The 17,691-nt window shown below is 48.3% G+C and overlaps 1 protein-coding gene across 4 annotated transcripts in view; it reads left to right on the forward strand.

The window, feature by feature from the left end:
- The window catches only part of MICAL2 (microtubule associated monooxygenase, calponin and LIM domain containing 2), a 210,713-nt gene that overhangs the window by 38,059 nt on the left and 154,963 nt on the right, over nucleotides 1-17,691 (forward strand). For all 4 annotated transcript variants that reach the window (XM_064577105.1, XM_064577103.1, XM_064577104.1 and 1 more), the window contains exon 2: nucleotides 9,205-9,545. In XM_064577105.1, the coding sequence (XP_064433175.1) occupies nucleotides 9,282-9,545 (264 nt within the window). In that variant the 5' untranslated portion in view covers nucleotides 9,205-9,281. The remainder of the gene's footprint in view (nucleotides 1-9,204; nucleotides 9,546-17,691) is intronic.

Genomic DNA, 17,691 nt, shown 5'->3' on the forward strand with positions numbered 1-17,691 from the left:
ACAGAGGAACTTGCTATAATCGAGGCAAGTACAGGATGCCCTGGGAGGGATCCGACCCATTTGGGGCTAGGGAGCTAGAGTATCTGGAGGAGAGGGGCCTTGAAGTTAGTTAACTAGGAGTTAGTAGGGTGAGGATTTGCTCACATACCCTGCTTGAGAACACCAAGTAGGCTGTGTGATGTATCGGACTTAATGTTTTTTGAAATGGGGAAACTTCTCTGTCTTACAACAGGATTCTTCAAAAGGATCCTTACCCAGTGTCCCTGAAATTGATGCTAGCCAATGAAAAATAGGCCCGGCCCTGACTTTGAGGGACAGGAGTCTCATCTAATGACACGGCCATGGTTTCCATTCATTCGAGCATGATGGCATGCCCAACCCATCTGAGCTGATCTGGCCCTGTCGTCAGGGAACTTTTAGGGAATCTGTACGCTGCAGGGAAGAATGTTCCCTGATCTCACAGAACTGCAGTCTGCTGGCACCCCTGCCTGGGACGGTCAGAACGCAGGCGCGTTCGTTCTCCCCCGGAGATGTGTGGCAGGCTCAGGGAGCCAAGACCGGGGAGCTGGGTGTTGAAGGAAATTTCACAGGTGCCCAGGTATATGGGGGCGGAGATATCGGTGGTGGTTGCCGGGGGAAGGCAGAACAAGAGATAAATATTACAACTTGTCAGGGCTGAGCTTCCATAGGCTTTCTGGAGTCAAATAAGATTTGGAAGGAAGAATGAGAAAAGCCTAGTTGACTTTACAAAAAAAAAAAAAAAAAAGGTTAAAAGTTATTTCACTGAACAAGATTCTTTTATTAGCCTAATGATTTATTTTGCTTATTATGTTTTAATTCAAAAGTATTTTAGAAAATAAACTTCAATGTTAATTAGGCCACAAATTCTGTACTCTGGCCTTGGACAGCTCCTACTATTAGGCGGTAATGATGGTTTTTTTTTTTTAATGCATTTTATTTTTTCTTACTTTTATGGGAAAATATACATAACGTAAAACTTACCATTTTAACCATTGTTAAGTGTCGAGCTGCTCAGTGGCATTAAGTACGCTCACGATGTTGTCCAGCCATCACTACCGTCTACCTCCAGAACGTTTTTATCTTCTCAGATTCAAAGTCTGTACCCCTCAAACACTAACTCCCCACTCCTCTCTTCCCCCAGCCCCTGGCATCTACCCTTCTACCTTCTGTCTCTGAATTTGCTTATTCTCCGCACCCGCACTAAGTTCTGAAATAGGAGGGCCTCCTGGAAATCGAAATTGAGAGTTCACAGTATTCCTGGGCACCCAGCGTGTGACCAAGGTGATCCAGGGCACATGCAGAATAGACTGAGTTTTTGTTGGTAAGATGAGCCCAGTGTGTGTGTTGAGATACATGTAATTTTGTTACCTCTTGGCCCATAACCAGGTATGTAGGTTTCCTCCTTGTGGGTTCATGGGCAAGGCATCCTGCAGGCCCAGCAGGAGATGGGGGCAAAGGTGTCTTCTTGGAAAGAGGCCTGAGGTCCAGAGAGCAGGGGAGGGGGGGAATGCAGCCTTGGGGCCTCATCCCTCACCTGCTGGAATGCAAGCCCATTCATCAGGTGAGGATGGTGCCCGCGCTCTCTCTTTTCTGGAGAAAAAGCGTGCTGCTGGTGTGGTGGAGGCCTGCAGGCACTTGCTGACCTGAGGAAAATATGATTCCCGAAACCCTTCTCCTGCTGTCAGGACCCATGGGCGAGTCAGGGACTGAAGACTCCTGGACTTGGGATGTGTGTACAGGAGGGCCTTGTATAAGTTGTACACACTCCTGGTAAAATATTTGGGATATGCAGGAAGTGTGAAGCTAAAAATAGAAGTCATGTGAAAGACCATCTCTCTCTCTCTCTCTCTTTCTTACACACACACACACACACACACACACGAACACACTGTTCACATTTGGCTTGTTTTTCCTCTTCTATAGATACTGCTTTATGGAACTGGAATCCCACTGAGCACCTGAAATTGTATTCTGCTCTCCTTACTCTGCATTAGGGCATAAACATTTCCCCATGGATTAAATGTCTTTCTAAATATTATTTTTATTTATTTATTTATTTATTTATTTATTTTTTAAAGATTTTATTTATTTATTTGTTTGAGAGAGAGAGAGAAACAGCATGAGAGGGGAGAGGGTCAGAGGGAGAAGCAGGCTCCCCGCTGAGCCAGGAGCCCGATGTGGGACTCGATCCCAGGACTCCGGGACCATAACCTGAGCCGAAGGCAGTCGCTTAACCAACTGAGCCACCCAGGCGCCCTAAATATTATTTTTAAAGGATTGTCTAATACTTTATTATTTGGCTGCACCGTAACTTATGAGACCGTGCCCTTTGTTGACATGTGTAGACACTCAGAGCCTGAAAGATCTTCAGAGACTCCAGGGCTGGACCCATTTGCTGTATCCAGTGGCTTTGGCAAAGGGAGGCCGTACTAGTTCTCTCTACATGGCGCCGATCAGTTGGTGACTAAGTGTGGATTTTGAAGTGAGCTGGAACTGGGCCCCTTTCACAGCATCCCTAGTCGTTGCCTGTGGGATACCAAGGAGGTTACTCTGTCATCTGCCTTTTCTTCTGCCAAAGAAGGAGGGGTAAATGAGATCACAGATGTAATTGTCTGGGACAGTGTCTGGTGTGCTGTCAGCTGCTGAGCCACGCTGCCTTTGGTGTCCTCATGAGGTGGTGTGAAGGGCGGGCCCAGACTCCTCATGCCCAGGCTGAAGTTCTGCCCACCTCAGAGGCTTTGCGTCTCTTGGAAGGTCCTTGAAGAGCGGCATAGTGGTCCGAGCGGAGGTGTGGAGCCCTGGCTAGAAATCCCTATTGAAAAATATTTAAAATAGGGATGTGTGTACATACATACACACACAATACGCATGCATCCACACAATGCACATGCATACATACGCATCCACACATAATGCATATGCATACATATGTATATAAACACCTGCACATACATATAAGCACCTGCACACGTACATATGTGTACACACACAGACACACACAATAGGAAGCACATGTGGCTAACTTACACTTACTTTATAGAGAATCAAGGTGGGCGAGTTCTGGAGTGACCCCTTGCCCCTGCCCCCCAAAGCCCTTGTTGCAGAGAGCAGAAACAGAGGAAAGAAGACCACCACCCCACTGCAGACTTGTAACGGCTCCGTAGGATAATGCTGGTGGAAGCCCCTGGCCTGCTGTGGGCCTCTGGTCACATGGGCCTCTTCCTGGCATCATGACTGGTCAGCACACAGGAGTCCGGCTCATGGGAGCGGGGAAGGATGTGTTACCGAGATTCCAGGAAGAAGTGGATGGAGGTGAGGAAGTGGGAGTGTGTGCGGTCACTTCACGCCAGACCAATGGAGTCAAGTTGCTGTTGAAAGAGTAAGGAGAGGGCTGGGGCTGGAAGGGCAGGAGCCCCAGTGGCCTCCGGCTCTCAGTGGGGGAGCTGCATAGAAGGCAGGGCCTGAGCTCCCTGCCTGGGGCAGTGTAGACAGAGGGTAGTATCTAGGCCCTTGTGGCAGGCTGGGAACTTGTTTGGGCTCTCACAGTGTGTCTCCTGGATGCATTTTCCTGAGCCTTTCCTAGCAGGGCTCCAGATGGCATGTGTCCGAAAAGTGCATGTGTGGGTTGAGCCTGCGTGGAAGGAAGGGCTTTGACTTCCTGTGGGCGATCTCTGGGGTTAAAATCAGGAACAGAAAGAAGCCTGTGGACAGACAGGATTGATCATCCTGTGGAGTGACTAAGACGAATTAGTCTCCATTCAGAGGAGGCAGTGTGCTCTCCATCTGGGGAGGGGAGCAAGGGAAGGCTGCGGACCCCTGGCTGGAAGGAAATGACAAGGACAAGGGGGCCCTTGTAGTTCCTTCCCAAACCTGGGAGATGCCCCTCTTGGTTCAAGTTGGTTGCTGTATGTCCTTGTAGGTGGAAAGCCCGGCCAGGTGAGAAGATGAGGCCTGCAGGCATCTCTGTGAGCCTGGGCTCTGCAGAGATGCAGTATATGTGGGAGGCCTTTCCCTGGCTGCCTCTAGCCTCACCTCAGTGTTGGGGGCAGGTTGCTGTGACTGAGGGTCTTCTGTGCGTGAGGCTCGGAGCTGGGGCTTCTAGTTCTTCTGACCACCCTGTGAGTGCTTGGGGGGTGAACAGCCTCATTTCATTGCCTAGGAAACTGGCCCTGCCAGGGGGCTCATTGCGGGGTACCTGGGAGATGGTAAGTCTGAATGGGGAGCTTGGCAGTGTCCATGGCAAGGGGGGGTCTGGTTTTTATTGTCTAGTTCTTACTGGATCTACTTACTTAACTCAAGTACAAGTGGACATGATGTATTGGCTTCCAGCGTGCATCACACAGGTGTAGTTACCATCTGTGGCCGTACGAAGTTATTACAGTATTATTGACTCTGTTTCCCATGCTGTCCTTTTCATCCCTGTGACTGACTTTATAATTGGAAATATATATCTCCTAATCCCCTTCCCCTGTTTCACCCCCCCCCACCCCAAGAAGTTCATCTTTAGATTCAGTTTACCTTGAGACATTGCCTTTGAGCTTTGAGGGTGTGGTTGAGGGCTGAGCTTTTCTTCTGGGCCAAACTGCTGCTTTGTGAGAAGATTCTGCCTGGTGTCCCTCCGGCGCTCAAGTTTTTATAGAACTCTGTCATTTATCCACCACCTGGTCACCCTGTTTGATGCCGTTTGGCAGGTGATGAGGCCCAGGGAAGACAGAAGCAGGGGGAGGGTTCCTAAATATGAGTGCACTGGAAGCTCTTCAGTCAGGAGGTTCCTTCTCTCATTTGAGAGGATTTAGGGGCTCTGTGTCAACCTTGAACTTGTCTCCCAGATGCCCTGGACCAAGCCCGTTCCTCATGCTGTTGCCAGCAATTGGAGGCCCTGAGGTTTTTTAATTTGTAGCAGCCGGGGGCAGGGAAAGGGGGTTGGCTTTGTGACTCACAAAGTCACACAGGCAGAACCACAAATAAGGGACTCCAGTTGGCAAAAAACAAATTGCTTCAAGGCTATTCTTGGAAACTAAAGCATCACGTCTTGTTTCTTCCCAGAAAATGCAGAAACCTTTCATATTTCTGGGTGGTTTTATTTATATTTCGTATCAAACTCTAAAAAGCAACAGCTGGGTGGTGGTTGACAAGGAAAATTTTAACAAGAGCTACTACCCAGGATCCTCTGATTTAACCAATCCTTGAGTTTCTTTTGGGGAAGGAGAAAGAGTATCTACCAGAAGAATTCCACTCTAGTCTCTGGAAAGGGGCTTGGAGCTCAGACACAGACTCCCAGAGCCCTTCCAAGTCGGCCTTTCTAGTTCATTAACAGAACTTCCTTGTACCAAGGACGTTTTCAGTTCATTATGGAAACCTCCTTCCCCACTCTATATTTGAGGGAACTGAAATCTCAGAAATTAAATGAGTTGTCCAAGGCGACACAGCTAGGAAGTGGATTTGAACCCACATCTTCTAAGTTGAAAGCCCATGGCTTCTAGTTTTAAAGTACAGATAATTCCTTGACCTGGGCATCTGGCCCCATCCTTCTGGTTTGATGACGTTTGGGCCATTTGAGGAATCATAATTACTGCTGGTTATCATGTAGCTGCCAGGTGCTAAATACGTCACATCCATGATGGAGTTCATTCCTTACGGCCCTATGAAGCGAGTATGATCATCTCATTCTGCAGATGAGGAAACAGGCGGAGATATGTCACGTGCCTCGCTGGTGCGTGAGACCAGGTTCACACCCTCGTCTGGCAGACTCTAAACACTCTGAGGCTCTTCTGGAGGAAACATAGCCTGCATGGATGTGAGAGTCATTTTTAAGGTCTTTGACTTCAACTGGAAAGCTGATTTTACAGGTTGAGACCAGACCCTTCAGAGCGGGGAGGCAGGTCTGAGGCTGGTACGAGCTGCTGGGATAGGCCAAAGGTGGTGCTCTCTGCTGTCCTGCCATCTCTCTCCACCACCCCCACCGCCCCAGGTAGCTCCCTCTAGATAAGAGAGAGCTCCTGGAGCCCCCACGCCCAGCGAGCACCCTCTGCACCACCTTTGGCTCTCCACTAGAGCCCTAAGATCAAGTTGTTCATTTTCCTTTGCGGGGAGGAGGGGCGGCAGCTGGAGCTGGAAGGAGACAGGTTCTTCCAGTTCGTAAATGATTCTCTGGGAGTCAGGTTTGGCTTGATATCTCTGACCAGTTCACCATTTTAGACAGGGAGGAGTTGGCAACTTGAAGAATTGATTTACAGAAGTATTTTTCCAAACCGGTACATTCCGCAGACACAAATCTGCCCCACGTGAGGGATGCAGCACCCATTTTCACCTCTGCCAGGCACCTCCCAGGGCTGGGCTTGCCACCACACACCTCTCTTTCTCTGCACAACCACCCCGCAAGATGGACATTATCACGTCTCTTACAAAAGAAGAAACTGAGGCTCAGCACTTCTGTGGCTTGTGTGAGGCCACGAGGGCAGCCAGGGGCCAAACCGAGCTTTGGACTTGGGCTCCACTCGCCCTGAAGCCTGTGGCTTTCTCTGAACCCACCTGCCCGTCCCCAGAACGGACTGCAGGAGGGCAGCAGAATTCAAGTAGCTGTGGATCTCTCAGTCAGCGACCGCATCCTTTGTTCAGCGCTGGGCGCAGAGTGCCTCCAAAGATAGAGACCAAGGATGCTCCTTCGAAAACGGGTCTTGCTGTTTATGCTCTCTGGGTGGCAAGTCCTGTACCTGGGGGAGAGTTGATGAAACAGTAGGAGGCCATGTTTATGTGAGCGATGCTGAGGTGAGCACTGCAGAGGTTTGAGGAGCCGAGAGAGCCTCCAGGAGGGAATCCATGTCTTATTGGCACCTGGCAAAGCACAGGCCCCGCTCTCCACGTTTTCTGGCTTTGCTGAGGTGCGGGGAACAGAGCCGCCAGGTCAGTGCTCCTGGAGGACAGAGGCCTGGCTGAAGACTGGAACTTGGCTAGGCCTGGAGCAGGGAATGGGCCTTCAGCTGAGCACAGTGCCAGGCCCGTTGGAGACTGCTGGGGTGGAGGGGAGGAAGGGGAGGGGTCCCATGCTGTTGCCGGTGCCCCCTCGGCCAGCAGCGTCTGGGTGTCTGCCCCCAGCCGGCTGCTCCCTGCAGCTGGTGCCCACGGGGCTGCCGTACAGCCTTCGTGTGGGGGGGGGGGGGGGCGCTCTCCTGGGGCTCTCCTGGTGGCTTTGTTCATGGCCGCCTCCCTCTCCCATGCATCTCCGCCACCTCCTCTGTGCAGAGACTCCTCTCGGCCCGCTGCTCTATCTCCTGCACCCCGCAGCCCACGGGAGAAGCCAGATCCCCTCCGTGATCTGCCCTGGATGCGCTCATCACCTCTTGTCATGAGTTTGGAACTCTAGATGCCTTGGACTTGCTCTCATTCTGCAGCTGTCCTGGCTCTTTCCAGACTCAACGCCTGTATGATGTTCTTTTGCCTGAGAACTTCTATTCCCTGGTCTTCTAATGAAATTCACCTTGTTCCTAAAATTGTAGTGTTTTGGGCATCCCAGCCCCCCTCCGCCCTGTGGCTCCTCTGGACACCTCTAGGCTCTGTTGGACACCTCCTTATGTGGCTTCCATGCACCATGTTCATCTTTTAAAAGTGCTTGCCTATTGTCTTATAATCAACTCTTTATACACCTGTCTTCCTCACTAGGCCCCATCTCTGCATCCCCAGGACCTAGGGTGATGCATGGCTCTTGCTTAGGCACCAGTAATTGTTGCTGAATGGATGAGTAAAGGATGAAGGAAGAAAGCAAACACCGTTCTCTGCTTTTAGTATTATACGGCCAGCCCACAATCCAGATGCACCCACAATAGTGTTTCTGTCTGGAGAGTGGGAAGCCACCCAGCCCAAGGGCTTTGTCTCTGTGTTTGCTGACCTCCTCCCGCCAGGCCTCTGTCTGGGGGAGCTTGGTATGCCGTATCCTCTTGTTTACCGACCCTCTCGAGCCCTCCGGACAGCTGTGCAGTCCTAGTTCCTCTATGCTTGTCTTCTTGCACTAGCTTTGGATTCTGGAAAAATAGCCATTGCTTTGGAAAATCAACCCTAACTTATTTTTGTTCCTTTGAAACTTGAGTGATTTCCCTAAGAAATGCCTAAGGTTAAAGTGGTGCAGAGAGACAGGCTGATGGCCAAAACCCAGGCGAACTATTTTCGTGATGTGAATGAATACCCATCGCATTTTTCCTTCTGTTGGCCTGAGCACTTGTTCCAAATAGCTCACAGCTTGGGCTAACAAAGCACAGACTCCTTTTGTGTGTGGGGAGGAGACCCGTGTGTGTCTGTGTCTTTTTGTCTGTCTGACTGAGGTGGATGCCGTGCTTGCAGCAGATATGAGGAGGTAGAGAGAAGTTTCGAGAAGTTGCCGTTTGTCGTCTGTATGGGGGAAGGACCTGCCCTGTAGTAGCTAATGGAGGAAGACTTTCAAGTTTGGTGTCTTAGGATAGGTGGGAAGGCCATGAAATCTAGGGAGGCACGTGCTTTGAATGTTTTGGTCTGTGCACTGTTCTGTGCTTAGATTACACTAATATTAGTCAACTAATTTACAGCACCACGAATTAAAGGTTTTCAGTGGTGCTCACAAAATCTAGTACGCTTCTCTGCTTTGTTCCCCCCCCCCTTACTAGTTATTATTTCTAGAACTATCTAGCTCATAGCAAGATTGACCAGGTAATGCTGACATCAGCCAGGCCATATCTTTGAGCAATCTGTAGTTTTTGTTTTTTTTTTTAAAGATTTTTATTTATTTATTTGAGACAGAGAGAATGAGAGGGAGGAGGGTCAGAGGGAGAAGCAGACTCCCTGCAGAGCAGGGAGCCCGATGCGGGACTCGATCCCGGGACTCCAGGATCATGACCTGAGCCGAAGGCAGTCGCTTAACCAACTGAGCCACCCAGGCGCCCCGAGCAATCTGTAGTTCTTTACAACCAGCGAGAGGAGTGGGGTGTTGGTGGGGGTGGGGGGTGGGGGGAGAAAGAGATTGCCAGCAAGACACCATTGTCAGGTCAGAAGGGATGATTGTACATTTTCTATAGATGGTTTATGTTTAGCATTAAGTATTAATGTTTAGTATGCTTAACATCCCAAAGGAATTTTATTTTTCCCTCTCAGCACCCATTCCCCCCACCCTGCCTGCATTGCCATGGAGCTCACCTCTGCCTCCACCTACCTTTGCAGGTGTGACGTGTCTCCAGGTACTTCATGGTGTTCTCCTCCAGCCTCTCCATACCACTGTGCTACACAGCTCCTGAAACATGGGGGAAAACGAAGACGAGAAGCAGAGCCAGGCCGGGCAGGTTTTTGAGAACTTTGTCCAGGCTTCCACGTGCAAAGGCACCCTCCAGGCCTTCAACATCCTCACACGACATCTGGACCTAGACCCTCTGGACCACAGGAATTTTTATTCCAAGCTCAAGTCCAAGGTGACCACCTGGAAAGCCAAAGCCCTGTGGTACAAACTGGACAAACGTGGATCCCACAAGGAGTATAAGCGAGGGAAGTCCTGTATGAACACCAAGGTAAGGGAAAATCCTGTGATTTCTTACCCTTGTGGGGCACGCGGGTTGGCTTGCCGGGAGTTTGGGAAGCTGTCGCCATCCTGCCATTCTAAGGTTCTTAATAGGTGTGGGCGTGTGCTAGCGTTTTGCTCTGTTGAAGATTTCCTTGGTCTGTACATGCACAGCTTATCCTGGGTGGGAGCCTCTGTCTTACCGTGGTGGCCTCAGCTACTCTTCTTGTGTCCTCTCCATGGCAGAGAGAATAAAGGCATGCTTGGCACTATCCTCCTACTATTACCACTGCCACTGCTAGTAGCTATGATTTATTGAGCAACTTCTGCGTGCCAGGCACTTTATAAACATGGTCTTAGTGAACACCTCCATGGTCCTGTGGTCCATTTTAGAGCTATGGAAACCGAGAAGTCAATTATCTTGCTCAAGATCACATAACAAGGAGGCAACCTTGGTCTGTCTGATTCTAGAGCTTACGCCCTAAATTCCATTCCCGGGGGAGCCAACATTGTAGAAAGATGCCTTGACTTTAATTGGCTAAGAAATAGGTCTTTGGTCCTTACGGCATTTTCTCCCTCTCTCTTTCCCTTCTTCCCCCCACCCTCTTCCCCAGGATGCATTTCTGTGCTCAGGGTCACACTCGCAGTTAACCCTCCACAAGCTGATTACTTCCCCCACTGTTTGGCCATAGGCAACATTGGTGAACGTGGCCTAAATAAGCAGGGCATCACATCTCTTCTCTCACTGCGATGCCCATTGCCTAATGGGCAGCCAGAAGTCAAGACTTCCCGCTGGCCCTGGGGGGCTGTCAGCCCCGGGCAGTGGTCCAGACTGTATGTTTAGGTTAAAAGTGAGCATGCTGTATTTAGACCTCACAGGAGGTAGCTCAGCCAGAGCCCTTGGAATTTTAGTTGGTGCCAATCCCAGACAACAGGATTGAACTCTCCATGGCGATCAGGACTGTTGTGTTTTTGTTTTGGTGATGAGGAGCTGTTGAGTGTACCGTGGGATACGGTCGCTTTCCCCTGCCCCTGGGGGGACAGCTGCCAAAGTTCCTCCAAGCCTGGGGCGACTTTATGGGACATAGGAGGAGCATTCCACCAGGCCAGAACTTCAGCCCAGAGCTCTAGCCATCCAGGCAGTGCCTGCCCATAACCTGCCAAGCTTTAGCCCTTCCTAGCAGAGACAGAAGTGTTAAAGAAAAAGGAGAGAAAGGGGTGCGACCGGTCCCTGAGGTGCTACCCCCACCTAGCTGCTGTAACTTCCCAGCTCCTCTATCACTGGGAAGCTCTTCAGACTTGGAGAGGGGGACACCGTTTGTTTTCAAAGCATCACTCTTTTCAGTAACAGCATGTGACCGCTTTCTTTTGAAAAGGTCCCATAGAAGTCAGGTGGCCGGGCTGCAAGGTGTTTTCTCAGGAAGGTTTTCAGAGACCTTATTCTATGAGGAAATGCCATGGCCTCCTGCACCCAGCAGTTTCTGGCTGTTGAGAGGACTCTCTTGGTGATCCAAGGACAGACCTGCAGAGCGAATGAGCCAGCACCGGGATGTGATGGAGGCCCGACCACCAGGAGATGTGCTTTTTTTCAAAAATCACCAGTCGGTCGGTTGCCTCTCCCTGTCTGGCCAGGCCTTATTTTACAAGCTTTGATGGGTTGAAATAGAAGAGTACTTGTGGACTCTTGGGGTTGGCAGGTCACCACTGGTGCCTGAGCTAACAAAGGGAAAGCACTAACGTCTGTAGTTAGCGATGCTGAGTTGAGAGTGCATCTTGCTCAGGAATTTTATGCCTCGTAGGAGGAGCAATAAAGACCTTTCACATGTGTGGTAGCCCATCTCCTAAGAACTATCTAGATCCTGAAGCGTGGAACACATTTGGAAATATGGTCCAAGTACGGCTCTGACTGTGTAAGGTCACTTGCACCACACGCTTGAGAAACCCAGCTCAAAGCTAAACACAAAAGGGAGTCGTTAACTTGTATAAACAAGAAGGTCCAGACAGTCTTTCCTAGCCTCTCTCCTTCCATCTATGTCTTGGACGTTTTGCTCTATGTTGGCTCCATTCTAACATCCTGTGAACAGATTTTCTCCATGTTGGTGGTCTCTAGTTCATATCTTTATAGCTCTATGACCCAAAGGCTAGACTCTCTCTCCTCCTGCTCAATATTGAATAAAATCTCAGGGAAGGATTCTGATTGGGCTGTCCCTGGACCAATTATTGTGCCCAAACCAGGAGAACTGGCTACTGTCTTTGGTAGCCCTTTCAAGCATCACATGCTTGACATGAGGGAGGAGCAGGTTCCCAAGGTCATAGAGGTGTGAGATGGATAAATAACAGGTGTCCTCTATAGGGACTGTTAATGTGCATTCCGGTTATGGTATAGTCTCTCACCATATTGGATTTGTGTGCATGGTTAATACTCAGCTCTAAGAGCCTAGAGCTTGTATTGGTGTGAGTCAAACAAAACACAGAACATGGGTCCTCTCTCTCTTCTAACATGAACAGACACTGTCTCACTCACACACCTCTTTTAGGTATCCTTGGGTTTAGTAGTTTATGCTGAGCATTAGCCAAACAAGAAATGCTGGGTATTAGCATGCACGTGGATGACCATTAATGCTAAGACATATAGCACAGGTGTGTCAGGTTATCAGGCACATAGCCAAGCTCCTGGCTAGCCACAGTTAGAGTAGAAATAAATGGAATTCAGCCAGAACCCTCACCTTTCCATTGTTGTGGACGTCTCAGCACCATCTGGAGTGGGTCTGGGCTTTAACATTTCACAAGCATGTGAGTGTGTGTGTGTGAGTGTGTGTGTACGTATATATGCATGCATGTATGTTGGCAGTGGTGGTTGGGGGAGATTGACCAGCATCTGTCTGGAGAAGAAAGCCTCTGGTGGGGGTGCCAGGGGACAGGGAGAAGGACCTACAATGTCATTAGAGCAGTGGCTTAGGTGTCAGTTGCATAATTTAACTTGGGATCATGGTTCATTATTGATTAGTTATGAGGGTTTTGTCAGGCACTTAATAATTCTTTCCTTGGGTGTGACCTGTTTTGCCAAGGATAGAGTGAACCAAGGATCAAGCCAAATTAACTCTTTTAGGACTAATATATTGTCTCTACATCAGGGTAGTACCCCGATCAAATGTCACATCCAGTTGTGTAATGTTCCTCGGGGAAAACAGCCCAGAAGGAAAACAAAACAAAACAATACAATACAAAGTTTGACATGGGAATTGCCATCATCCGAAATCTGGTCTTTTCTTTTATATGTACCTAGTGTCAGAAGGACGTATTTTGAGAGGATGTTGTGTACCATCTCTCTATTTGACAGGTGACATAGAGGGGCCCAGGAACCTGAGGCTATTGATCTGAAGCTAGCGGGTGGCTTTGTCAGGATTTGGACTCTGTTGAGTCCAATATGCTTTTTTTCATTCCTTCAGCAGATGTTTCTAGTGTTCTGTGCCTTGCTAGGCACCTGACAGGGGAGGTGGTTTGAAAGAATGAGAAGTGGCTCTGAGCAGTTTGTGAGACAGAAACATTGTTTCTGTATTTATTAACTTATTTAATCATTCATGAGGTGAATAATTTTTGAGCAGCTGCTGTGTGCCAGGCACTTGTCTCGGTACCAGTCAGCCACCAACTAGCTCTGTGGCCTTGGGCAGGCTACTTAAATCACTGATCCTCAGTAGTGTTCTCTGTAAAATGAAGATGGTCCCTCTCTCACGGAGTTGCTGTGAGCACTAACTAACGCAATCTTTGTTAAGTATTTAGAACACTGCCTAGTACATCATAAGTGATCAGCAAATGCTTAGCCATTATTTTCATAAATATCCTAAGTGTATGAGACAGGTGCGTACACTGTTTTGCAGAAGTAGAGAAAAGCAATGACTGAGCCTGACTGGAGCAATCCGAGAATGCTTCCTGGAAGAAAAGGTATGATTTGGAGCTTGACATATGAGAAGAAATTTGCTAGGCCTCACTGAGGGAACACAAGGCAGAGAGCTATATATTCCAGGGAGAGTGTGTTGCTGTGTAAGAGGAATGAAGGTGTGGGTGGGGAGAGGGGAGAGGGTGAGAGCCAGGCAGAGCAGAATAGATGGATGCAGGAGGAGACCCACAAAGAACGGCCTCCCAGGGCCAGGCTGTGAAGAGAGGGCCTCGCAGTCAAACAGAGGACCTGGGGGACCATTGAGGACGAGCCTGGATTCCCGATCCAGGGTTCTTTCTACCAGCCTCCATGGGGTTGCTCAGTGATCACAGATAACCAGTGCAGACCAGAAGGGATTTGTACATCATAAAAACATGCATGCAGGAAGTGACTCATGGACTCTTGTCACCAGCAGGAATGGGGCCAGCCTATAAAGTGAAAACTGTTGGGTTATCTCGTGAGGAGGAAATGTCTGTATTTTGTGAGCATCCAGCAGGGTCACTGCATACCTTTTGTTCCTGACGGTGACCCTTGCCCACCTCTGCCTCTGCAGTGGCTCCCAGCGGGGGGTGGCCCAGGCTTGGGGGGTACAAGTGGCTGCTGACCTTCCGAAGCTGAGCACAGCAGGAGGCAGGAAGGTGGGGTAGGGGGCAGCTGACAGGGCAGGCTGCTATCTCCTGGTCTAGATAAGCCTATCTGACATTCTGGACCTCTGAAATCACCCACCACGGCCCTCAAAGCTGGGCTCTGCCCTGCTGGCTGGGGTGCGTCAAGTACCACTCTGCCTAATACGGACAGTGGCAGGCAGCGCTGATAGAGCAGAGGACGGTCTCCGGGTATGCATTCCTGAGGGGGACTCTGACTTTGTCTGCTTACTTGTACCGGCCTCCCGGCGCTTCTGTGTTCAACAGGTTTCCCAGCCTAGATTACGACAGCTTTGTGTTCATTCCTTGTCACCACTGTCCCCCATGGATTTGGCGGGCTCAGCGTGAGTGTGTGTGCTGCACATTAGATACGAGCTTGAGTGGATCCAGTCCCCCAAATATTACCCTGAGATAAAAAGCTCTCTTTTTTAGCTGTCCTCACAGCAAGTGGTTAATTCAGGTTCCCTGTGGTTCATTTTATAAATACAGTTATAAAGATTTCTTTGTCTTTTTAAGAAAAAAACTAGTTTCCTTTTTTTAAAAAAAAGAAATGTATGCTTATGATTAAAAAAAAAAAAATTCAAGCAGGACAAGAGCATGTACTGTGGTGAGTGTATCTTTTCCCCAGGCCTCCAGGTTCCAGCCCTAGAGGCAATCATGGGACCGTTTTCCATCTGCTTTTCCTGAAAGCCTCTACTTATGTGGGCATGTGGGCATGTGTGTGTGTGCATCCTGCCACCCACCCCCCCACCGCCCCCCGCTACTTATATTTTACTGGAAAATGTTTTGTTTACATATTGTGCACCTTGCTTTTTTCACTCAAATATATCTTGGAGATTGTTTTATGTCAGTATGTGGGGCTCTAATCCCTTTATTATTTTCATGGCTTCCCACTTCACAATTTATTCAACTGCTTTTCTCGTTCCGAGTCTCTTGCCATCTTTAGTGCTGCAGTACGTTTTCTCACCCACACTCCGAACACATGTGAAAGCATATCTGTGGGATAGTCATGAGGATTCTGAGCCGAGGGGTATGTGCATCGCATGGAAAATATCACAGGCCTTGTGGCGTCCTCCCTGGAGGTTCTTCCAGAGGACATTCCCCACCAACAGTGCAGGAGATGGCCGAGAAGAGTCCTTCTCCGAAAGGGAGCTACCATGGCAGGATATCGCCTACTGGCATCTCCTTGGCCTTGCTGGATGGGCGTTGGGATGGACGCCCCCTGAATCCTGGAGTCTGGGCTGGGTGGCTGTGAGCAGTGCCACCGAGTAAAGAGCAGTCCAGGAACAGTAAGGCAGGGATGGCTGCCCCCTCTGTAACAATCACAGCCACAACCACAACTTCGTTACTATTATTAACACCCAACAACTGCATAGTGCTTTAAGTTGAAAAATAGTTGCATATACATGGTTTTGTTCAGAGGTTTGCTTTATCTGTGACGATGAATGCTCTTTAAACGGGGAACCAATACAAGTGTATACTTTCCTTTCCGAATTTCATCAAATAATGGGAGTTTTAGAGCCCTAGTCCACGGAGGATGTATACTGCTTGTGCTGAACAGGGGCCCCTTCCTGGCCTAGCTAGCTTGTTCTCTGTGTGATTCAGTTTAAGCAAGCATCACCTCCTTCAGGGAACCCTCCTTGAGCTCTTCTTCACTTCCTCTTCTCTTATTCCATCCTCAGTCTGGGTTTGGTGCCCACTGGGGACCCCAGGCTCTGGTCCTATGAAATCTTGCTGATTGGTATCCCTCCTTGATTGCTTTTTGTGTCTCTTTCTCACTATGGGCTCTGTGACGACAGGGACATGCCTGGCTCATCCCCAGGTCTCAAGCACCCAGCTTATTTTTAAACCAGATATCAGTAGAGAGATAGTGGCTAGAGGTTCAGTGGCTATATTCTCTGATTCTCTAGGCCAATGCTGTCTAGTAGAAATATAATGCAAGCCACATATGTAATTTAAAATTTTCTTGTAGCAACATTTAAAATGGTGAAATTGATTGGAATAATATATTTTATTTACTCTAATATATCTACAATATTATTTCAACCTGTAGTCAATACTAAAGAATATTGATATATCTCATATTCATTTTTTTATTAAGTCCTAAAATCCTATATGTATTTTACAGCTCCTCTCAATTCAGACTAGCCACATTTCAAATGCTTAATAGCCCCATGTGACTAGTGGCTGTTAAATTGTATAGTGCAGCCCTAGGCATTCCATCATACTTGTCACCTTGTAGAGCAAGGCGGCTGCTGAAGCTCCAGCCATCACATCTGTTTCCAAGACAGGAAGAAGGTAGAAGGTCCTGCTATAGCTACAAACATTGCCTTATTATGTAGGCAAAAGTGTTCCCAGAAACCCCATTAAAACCCCATGGGGGCAGGAGTTGTTTTCTATACTTGCTGATTCCCCAGCACCTAGAATAATGCCTGACAGGCAGTAGGTATTTGTTATAGGTTAGATCTTCAAAAGCAGATGCTTAGAAGGTGTTTGGAGTATAAGGTGTTCATTAGCAATCAACACCTGTGAAAGGAATGGGAGAGGAAGCAGGATTGGACAGAAGACAACTGTGCAGAAGAGAACCAAATGCCTGCAGGTTCAAGAATGAGTTTTGCAAAAGACAAAGGGTGGGGGCCACAGTTCTCCATTTAACACGTTCCACAGGTAGGAACTCAAGTAGTATACTGTATAACATAGTTATAAGAGTGTATACTTAGGGACGATAAGTTGTAAATGTAACAGTATATACATATATTCTTCAATGCATTCTATATAAAATTATATTACATAAAAGTTCTTCACCTTAAACTTCACTGCAGCTTCTTGGAAAGAAAACTCAAATACGCTCTAACTTCAGAGCCTGCTCAGAGCCTTCCGCTGTATGTACCATGTTTTATTGCCATCTGGCATACTCCCCACCTCCTCTTATGTGTCATAGTCTTAAGAGATATAAATACAGGGTAGCAAGCTGTCACCAAGCGTTTGTCCACAGGAGTTCAGCAGTGGGAAGATTTTTATTCTCCCAGCCTTTCTCTAGGAGAGAGCTGTCTAAATCTGGAAAATTCCTTTATGTCCAAATCCAGGGAAGTTTCCTTTACCCCATCACCAAGGAGCTAGCATGTTGATACTTGCCCCACAGCTGTTTGTTGCTCTATCTCTAGCTTTAAGAAAATGATTGCTTCCATTTACTTCTTTTCCCCATTCCTTATCCTTTTTTTTTAACTGTGGATATATATGAAATTTGCTATTTTAACCATTTTACGTGTACAATTCAGTGACATTAATTACCTTCACCATGTTATAGAGCAATTGCCATTTCTATTTCCAAAATTTTTCATCACCCCAGGCAGAAACTCTGTACCCACCAAGCAATAACTCCCCATCCCCTGCTCCTGCCCCTGGTAACCTCTGATCTCCTTTCTGTCTCTATAAAACTTCTATTCTAGGCATATCAGACAAGTGGAACCATGCAATATTTGCTGCTTTGCGTCTGGTCCTTGTCTCACTTAGCGCAGTGTTTCAGGGTTCACCTGTGTGGTAGCAGGCATGAGAATCTGCTCCTCTTCTTTTTC

The sequence above is a fragment of the Mirounga angustirostris genome, unplaced genomic scaffold (genome assembly GCF_029215605.1).
Source record: "Mirounga angustirostris isolate CCGP_5_RB_7025 unplaced genomic scaffold, mMirAng1.0.hap1 SCAF_13, whole genome shotgun sequence".
NCBI classification, from domain to species: domain Eukaryota; kingdom Metazoa; phylum Chordata; class Mammalia; order Carnivora; family Phocidae; genus Mirounga; species Mirounga angustirostris.